Source organism: Tenebrio molitor, chromosome 9, assembly GCF_963966145.1.
Source record: "Tenebrio molitor chromosome 9, icTenMoli1.1, whole genome shotgun sequence".
NCBI lineage: Eukaryota > Metazoa > Arthropoda > Insecta > Coleoptera > Tenebrionidae > Tenebrio > Tenebrio molitor.
In genome coordinates, this window is record NC_091054.1 from 829,474 (window position 1) to 838,834 (window position 9,361).

Here is a 9,361-nt window from a genome sequence, read left to right on the forward strand (position 1 = left end):
ATGAAGATAGATAATGAATTAATGATGCGTATGTATAGTTTACGTTAATATAACCTCATTTTTTACTCTTGCCATGTTTTTGTCAATTTGTCAAATAAATATCCAATCACACGAAAAAAGTAAAGTAGCACCTTCATCATCGAGTATTCTTCATCGGGTACAACCTTCAAAAATTGCTCCTTCAAGAAACGTTATCTTTTTCAGTTTTGTACGTTGTGGACTCATTCATCAAATAAGTAGGTAATCCTATTGGCATTTTTGAAATATCGTTGATTTTATGAAGCTTCACAGTTGCCTTCAACATCAAATATCTTATCCATGATGATGAAAAGGTTGAATCTTTTTATCACAATACCTGTTTCACACTATTTTCAGTGTTGTGACGTTGTATAAACATTATACCAAGTCTCCCAAAGATAAATAAACATCATCTCCTTTTTTTTAAACCTTCAACATGTTGAAAACTTGTTGGTATTAAAAATTTAGTCGTCACACTGTCTTCCTTGTTGAGTTATGTTGAAATATTTCTCTAAGCTGCCCGCCCAAAGCGGTTTTAGCTGATTAATAACAAAAGCAATATTACACAGAAGCAGTTGTTCTCCGATGGAATTAATTAACAGGAGAAATTTTAATTTGTGAAACAAGAAAACCTGTATTTTATGTCCCATTTAAGATAATATCTAATCTATTAGAGGCCGCATAATGCGTAATCGAATATCATAAATTGCAACAAATATTGTGAACATTCTATTATGAATAATTTGAAACTAATAGGAACATTCATATGTTTGCGTCACAGTTCGTTTGTCTTTGTCGCCACTAATTAATTTCCCAACCACTACGTTGAAAGAAAATGTTGAAAAAAATTCCATGCGAAGCAATTCGAAGAATTTGAAATTTGGCTAGCAAAAACTACTTCTCACGAGCTGCGGATACACTTCGTTAGAGTTGAATCGATAAAAACGTGTAAGCTCGAATCGATCGCCCAATTTGAGAAATCGAATGTGATGTCATTTCCGGCGGTGTCGCGCATTTGCCGGATCTCCCACCACACCAGGTGATACCGATTTTTGCCTTTATAAATTATAATAATTTCAATGGCCACACATAAAACTTTTAATACCGAGCGTTGATCATGCTCGCACAATGTTGTAAATTTATTACAACTACTGTATATTAATACCTACCATCTAAATTTATAGGCAATGTTCCTACCCATAAACATGGATATAAATCTGATTTTATCATTTATTACCCTTGTAAGCCTATACACCATGCGCTCGATGCCTGAAAGAAATTAGTTTCTGTTGGACACGGCTGCGAGTCCACTTTGTCCAGCTGGACAACTCTTAACACAAAACTCCCAGTTGTTGACGTGTTCTCCGTTTGTTCATTGTCTTTGGGCTTTTGTGTCCGCAGGAGCGCTGCACCGCAACCGTTGTGCAACGTGTGAATTGTGCGAACTAATTATAAACTGAAAGGAGCGCGTTATGAGTCGATTAGTGACCTGCCAAACTCGATTACAACCGAAGAAACACTTAAATGGCACAACTATATCTCCGACGAACAATGTCGGTTGTGCCGTTGTGTGCTCGACTTATTATTTCAAAATGCAATGATTTTACGTATCAATAAAGAATGTGCCTTGTCATCGCACCTAATTATAAACGGACTTCACGAAAAAGTTAATTTGAAATAGGGAGGCGGCGGCTGCTGCTCGATTTCTGTCACAGATTCGTGTTAGTAGGCGAAGCGAACAAATTTGACGAGCGTTTTCTTTAGGATTCGTTCCGATCTGGTGACATCTCGTGACGAGGGGATTGACGAGGAAGTGGCGGAGAGGTGGCGCCAGGCTCCGCGTCTCCCTCTCGAATACGACCGCCGCTGCTATAATAAACCGGAACAACAGTAAAACCACCTTGGAGAAAAGGACTCTTTCAAATTAATTCGTTCTTTTATACGGCATATGGCGCACGATTTCACCGCCAATAAAACAATCTCATTTTTTTCCAGCATTAAAATTTCAAATTTTCATGTGTCTATATTTTATGTTTCGGTTTGATATGTTTATTTTTACGTTGCATTTTATGACCACTGTATATAATCGTGACTGTAAATATAAATCATAACAGAACAACAAATAAATGTTGTTTTATGGCGCTTACACAACACTACTAAAGGATTTGATGAAAACTAGTAATAAACAAAAATTAGTCAACTTTTTTACTAGTTGTCATTATTGATTTATAGCATTATCTTCTTTTAAAAAAAAGTATAAGATTATAAATATGTACGAGTGTATCTAAGAAGTCTTCAAATTACCAAAAATAAAATGGGAAAAAGAATTGTTTGTTACGTTTGACTTTATATCATTTTAAAAAACATTTCTTCAGTAAACTGAAAAACATAAAATGTGTCGGAAAATATATGAGTCATATCATAATACCAGCGGCAAGAAAGGAGTGAAAGTAAAGAATAAAAAAAGGTGTTTATAAAGAAGTGAAAAATAGGCAACCTTCATTCAATTTATATGAGCTAAAGAAAAAATGTGGTAAAGCACAAATTACAACGAAGAACGAAGGTTTTTTGGTCAAAGTAAACTCAAAAGCACGTCCAGGTGGTCTTGGTCTTCTTGGGGATCCAACGACTACTGGATGATCGTTCAAGCGATGAGGCTATTTCTTACCTGAAGAAGTAGTTATCATTATCAATTTATCAATAAATGAGCATTCAGATTTTATCTTCACTGAATGAAAATTTGCAAATAATTTGAAAGCAATGTATGGTTTGCAATGGTTAGAAAAAGACGAATATAATGTTGTTACAGTTCTTGTGTAGTAGTTGGTGAAGACCTCTTTCCATGCGTTGACAGTATCCATCAGCAGTATTGCCTTGTCCAAAGTTCAAAACATCGGCATTTCTTCGCCCCCTTCGGACCTAGGACCAGGACCAGGGGCCTGGGATGCTCCCGAATGCAGGACAGAAGCCATCTTTTCTTTTTCAGCATTTTTTTTTTAAATACCGGCGCCCACGAGAATCCAAGAAAAAAGAGGAAAACAATAATCACAAGAAAGAAACAACATCTTTGAAATTAAATAAGCACGATTGATTTATTGATTGCATGAGTTTGAGTTGAATTTTTCAAGTTCTGGAACACTTTAGCAAAAGTTACAGTAGCTTCTGGTGTTAAAAGATAATCAAGAAATTTCATCTGTTTTTCGGTCTATTTGCATTAATAATTATAATCGTCAGAAGAGAACTAATTGGCTCTTGTTTTCTGAATTATTCAGTGTTCAGCATATGTGATGTACAATCAGCGGAACTTTGGAGCGATTAAGCCATTTCACCAAATTTTTAATTGAGTTAGACAATAATTGCAGCACCGTACTTCATCATATCAAAATATCTCAAGTTTTCAGGCGAGGATTTAAACCCATGAATATGCATCTCACCGGCTACTTTTTTATCAGGGTTTATAACAGGCGTTCAAATGAAAATCTGGGCTGGGAAGGCGTTGGAAAACGTCAATTGTTTTACTTTTAAAAAGGGTGAATTGACAGTTGTAATTAGAGCATGTTGACAGCTAACCTAAAATTCATAAATAAAACAATCTTCTGTTCTTTTCTTTCTTTGCAATGTTTTACATTAAAAATAGAATAACTGACAATTCCTATTCTAGAAGCAAATGAAATCGAAAAAAAATTAGAGTTGGCTGACTAAAAATTTCAGTTGACAATTCGTTAAAATTCAATTATCAGATATCAGTCTTAAAAGTTAGGTTAGTGATTTTGAGAACGTTGAAATCTTGATTTTCATAAAGGGGTGAATTATGTGTGACCTGTCGGTTATAAAAGAATCATGGGGAGCTCCAAGCGTATTTACGAACTAGAATAAATGTTCGAAATGTCTGCCTTCAGCTTCCAAACATAATGTTACTCTCTTCGCTTCATGTTTTCAAATGACCTTCGCAAAGTCGGGACATTAATTAAATTGCAGTTATCACTTATCAGTAATTACTTTTATTAATTCGGGAACTGTGCCAGGCCTGTTTTTGAACACGTTGGTTTTCAGGTATGGAAAAACAAAATAATCAAGGTAAGTGCCATGAAAGTCCGGAATGACAGTTACCATTGTAATTAATGACATCTGATGACATTTGAATTAAATTTTTACGTGCTGCCAACTGAAGTGTATTAATCATAGCCCTCTCGAATTTTTTTTTTTTTCGATCGCACGGTATAATAATCTGTGTTCTCTCGCCTAACAATATTAGAAATTTCTTGGAGGCTCTGACATAACAGTATTCAATGGTTTTGATGGTTGTGAACCGTCTATTTTTCAAATCCTAGCTGAATTTGATATTTTTGTATTTCTTCTGATTCGTTCTTGGATGATATCTTGATTCCTGGAATCTATCATTCTAAGTTGTCTTTCTCATCCTGGAGGGTCACCAATGTGACTCAGCTCTTTAAATCGTTTTTTGTACTCATAGCCTTGAAAGCAACGCTTCCAACATTCAACGCTCGCTCCGAAACGAGTGCTTCCCGGTCGACTCGAATGTAAAAATTGCAAAAAACACTGGCCCTTTGAGGCATTCAAAAAAAAATCTGTCTTGATAATAATAAAATTTAGGTCATAAAATACAACTTCCCTGGGTTTTCCTCCATTAAAAAATTACGGTAAGATTTATAATCGTTGAAAATTGTTCCTACAAAATTCACAAATTATTGCAAAAATTGAAATATCAAGTGAAGCAATTGTTTCCAACAACCAAAGATCACTGCCTACTTGGTTTTATGTTCGTTTATGTTTAATGTATTTAAACAAAAAAATTTAATTTAATTTTCGTACAAAAAATATTGTACGAACCACTTGCGTGAAGACATCTTCCGTTCATTCGCGCTTTAATTAAAGGCACTCGCTCCTTCGTCGCTCGTGCTTTAAAAAATGCGCTCATGCGGGAACATCGTCTTCCCGCACTTGGTTCGTAAATAACTATTATCGCATCATAAACAGCTTCTTGAAGCACTTTAAGGTCACGACAATCTCACACTACTGTCTTCAGAACAGAAAAGAGCAACGAATATTAAATCTTCCTAGCATAAGGATAAGGTGACAGAATAAAAAGCAAATCAGCAGTATTTTTCGATGAAAGAATCACTACGTTTAATTGACTTATTTTGTTACTCCCTGCAATTACAGTTTAATTTAGCATTTATTATTTAGTCGAGTCACAACGTTATGAAATGTCGAATCAGTGAGACAAAAAGCATCTCCGTGAAGAATCATCACCAGATCCAATCTATCGATTACTAATTGGAGTAGATCAAACAATAGCAATCCGACAGATGAACCCATTTTTTAATTGCGTGTCATTGTTCCTGCCTGTCGCGATGGTAGCCCCGTTTTGTTCATTAAACAAGTCATTAGCAGTGACGTTTGACCGATGGTATCTCCATCGAGGAACCGACCCGTCCGCCGAAAGTGGCATCCAAAGCGGATCTCTTCTTGGCTTAAATCTCTGCCAATCGAACGTGTAATAATTTTCGCCGGATATTAAAAACAACCAACGACCGACAGGCTCCGCCATGGTATGACCCGCAATCCGTGCACATAAATACTGCTATATCATAGACGGCCGATATTAATTACCCTCCAGTAATTATGACCACTCCCTGACCCGACCGAAGTCTCGCTGGGAAAAAATTGTAAATAGCTACTTCGCAACGGTGGACGTGGGCGTGAGAGGTATCCGACTGTTTTATCTGTATTGTTTCGACTCGATTAGTTTGAATGGGTTTATCGGCGGGAAGGATCCAAAAATTAGAAGGAAGAAACTGGAACTAGAACAGCAACAAGAATAATAATGAAGTTCAGTGCAGATGTCTTTTGATTGAACCACAAGAACTAACCGACGCGCGATCAAGAAGTAACAATGAGTTTTGGGTTTCAATCAAATTAGAAATGTCAAATGTCATCGGTTTGGTGACATCAAAACTTGACATTTTAGGTTGGTACGTTAAAATTGCCCGCCAAATTTGAAATTTTTCAGCGGTTCCCAAACAAAGTGATTCCTTTGATTTTCTTGTAAACCATTAACATTTGTTAAATTAAAGGTTAAAATATCTGCACAACTTTCAAAGTCAAACTGTATATCATTCAGAGTAGGTCTTTTTGTGCTTCGCCCTGTTGCCAACCTCAACTTCGTCTCGGTCTCCAATTACTGGGCTTACCACAAAAAGACTCACTTCTACTCTTTACCTGTAGCAGATATTTTTTAAAAATAAAATAAATAAAAGTATAAACTATTAAAGATTTTTTTTCAAATAACCTAAATATGGCACACATTAACTGACATGTTCTTGAGTTTTTTTAATGTGTCCTTTCTTCCTTTTGCAAATATTTTTTTACAAAACTATTTATAAAAGCAATTGCGCCCGAACCGTGATCCTTAATTTTCTCCCAATAACGACCAATTACTCAACTGAATTGTCACTAAATGAAGCAAAAAAAAAGAACGACATAAGAGAAACAGTTAAAATAAAAATCGTTAAAATTTCTGTGTCTTAATTCACAATTAGCAATAAAAAGCCACGATTTCAACCGCCAACAAGAACTAAATTATTACAGTTAAAGCTAACTTAGTTGAGAATGGCAAAAGTTTTTCTGCATTTTTACGAGCAGCATAAATGGCTGCCTGCACCAATGCTTAAAATGTCCACTTAAACGACCAAGAAGAAATAAACTCGCGATCGCCATGCTCTACTGGAGACGGATGAAGAATCCACGGCGATTTTTTATCGACAAAGAACAGCTCCTGCGCCACAAGAACCGCAAACTTATAGACCAGTCAGAATAGACGTTCTTAAATTATATTATTGTCCCATTTGCTACATGTAATTGTTTTTCTTTAAACCGCATCTCTGCACTATTAATTTTTAACGAAGCTCACGGAAAAAAATCTACGAATTCTTGGTGGTTTCGTTATTTTGTGACTCGACTGGTTTGTTATCGTCACGTTGGCCTCTACAATAATTAAATAGCGATCAGAAGCGATAGCTGATGGTTTTCCTGTTAATTGCTTAAAAATTAGATATAAATGAGGATGATGTACGTTATTTGTTTTTCAAGCTAGTGTATTTTGCGGGAGCAAAATGAAGACTGCTTTTATTTTACTCTCGATGCTACTGTCAGTTTTCGGAGATGAGGTCCAAGAGTCCTTTACAGGCATTAACAACTTGTTCACCGCAGGTGTATACAGGGTGAGTAATAAAATGACATTTATTTTTTGAACTACAATTTTTTTTAATTGCTTTTAGTTTTCTACGTTGTCATACAACCTCGTAGGTAAAATTTCGGCACATTTTAAAAATACACCCTGTATATCATGTTTTATAAAATGTACGCCAATGCGAAGTAACCTATAGGAAATATGCTTTAAAACAAGGAAACCGCATTGGTGTACGTTTTTTAAAATATGATATACAGGGTGTATTTTTAAAATGTGCCGAAATTTTACCTACGAGGTTGTTTGACAACGTAGAAGACTAAAAGCAATGCGAGATTTCTTATCTTTGATTTTTGGGTTGGTACTTCTGTTTGCAATATGACGTCACTTTTGTAACCTATAAAACGTTGGATATTCAAGGTCCACTAGCAGAAATTGCGTGATACTGCCAATATGACCAAAAAAAAGTTTCCAAAAACAGTGTCATAATAGCCGTCATTAAAACACTGTTTCTGGTGTTTTAATAGGGTCATTCAAGACACAAAATTAATTGTAGTGAGCATTTTTTCATTTTCAGGAAGTATCGAAAACTGTTAAAGAAAACGTCTTGGTGAGTCCGTTCTCAGCCGAGGTCGCCTTAGCCCTAGCCCTATCCGGTGCAGAGGGCCCCACAGCCGAAGAAATTCGAACCACCTTGCATCTCCCCAACAACCCAGATTTGATTTTGAAGACATTCAAATCTTTACTGACCAGTTTGGAGCACCACGATCAAGATTACCATTTGCGAAATGTGAACAAGATATACTTGAACAAGAATTTCGCGATCAAAAATGATTTTCGCAACACTGCCCTTTCCGTGTTTGGTGCCGACTTGGAGAACGTAGAGTTTTCGCAAAGTGTTGAAGCTGCCAAAACCATCAACCACTGGGTGGAGAAACAAACAGAAAACAAAATCCACGATCTGGTAGATCCGGCGAATCTAAATGACTTCACCAGGTCTATTCTGATTAATGCGTTGTACTTCCAAGCGAACTGGACTAACCAGTTCAAGAACTATTTCACTATAAAGGAAAAATTTCATCCGACGACCAAAGATGTGGTCCAAGTAGAGATGATGACTGACTTTGAAAATGACTATAATTACTACGCAAGTGAAGAACTGGAGGCGTCATTCTTGGAGATGCCATTTGAAGGCGAAGAAGCCTCGATCACTTTCGTTTTACCGGATGCGGTCGATGGGTTGGCCGATCTCGAACAACAAATCGACCAAGTCTTTATTAAACCTAATTACACTAGTGCAGGTGTCTTTGTATCTATTCCCAAATTCAAAATCGAGAGTAGTTTGGACTTCAAGGAAATTCTAGGCAACGTGAGTAGTACATTTGAGGTTATAATTTAAGAAAAATGGTTTCTAGATGGGTGTGAGGAAAGCTTTTACACCAGGCGAAGCCGAATTTAGTGGGATTAGTGATGAAGAACTGGTAGTTAACAATTTTGTTCAGAAGACGTTCATCAGAGTGAACGAAGAGGGGGTTGAAGCTGCAGCTTCAGATTTTGAAGGTAGGTTCAGATATGAAGAAACCAGATTTTAGTAATTTTGCAAACACCACATGCAGTTTTACTAAAATATATTTTTTGTTCAACGTACGCGAAACGAGCACTTCGCGAACCTAAAACAAGTCGCGAGATCAATTTCGCGGCCGTTATTTATAATAATCACGATTTTTCGATTGCACAAAAAATGTGGCCTTTAACATCCTCGAGATTGTCTTGCCTCGGCCGTAAGCGACCTCGGCGACAATTTTTCTCTCGGTACGTTAAAGAATGATTTCGCGGCCTTGACATACAAATAATTATTAAATATTACTAAACAGTCGATGCACTAGGTACGAGTATGTTATTATAACATATGTTGCAATTTTTTTCAGATACCACGGATTACAGTGGAACTAACATCACGGAGTATTTCCTCGCAGACCATCCCTTTATTTTTTATATCAAAATAAAAGAATTAATTGTTTTTGTCGGTAAAGTGTTGAATCCTGTGTTTTAATGTGACGTTTCCAACATGTGGTTAGTTTACGGTTGGAGCTTGTAAAAAATAAAAATAAATTGTGTCAGTGATTGAAATTA

The 9,361-nt window shown here is 36.3% G+C and overlaps 1 protein-coding gene across 1 annotated transcript; it reads left to right on the forward strand.

The window, feature by feature from the left end:
• Positions 1–6,984: 6,984 nt before the first annotated feature.
• Positions 6,985–9,361, forward strand: LOC138139085 (alaserpin-like). Its single transcript, XM_069059245.1, has 4 exons — positions 6,985–7,262; positions 7,806–8,597; positions 8,644–8,788; positions 9,157–9,361. Exons 1-4 carry the CDS (start codon positions 7,155–7,157, stop codon positions 9,279–9,281), a joined length of 1,170 nt encoding a protein of 389 aa, XP_068915346.1. The 5' UTR covers positions 6,985–7,154; the 3' UTR covers positions 9,282–9,361.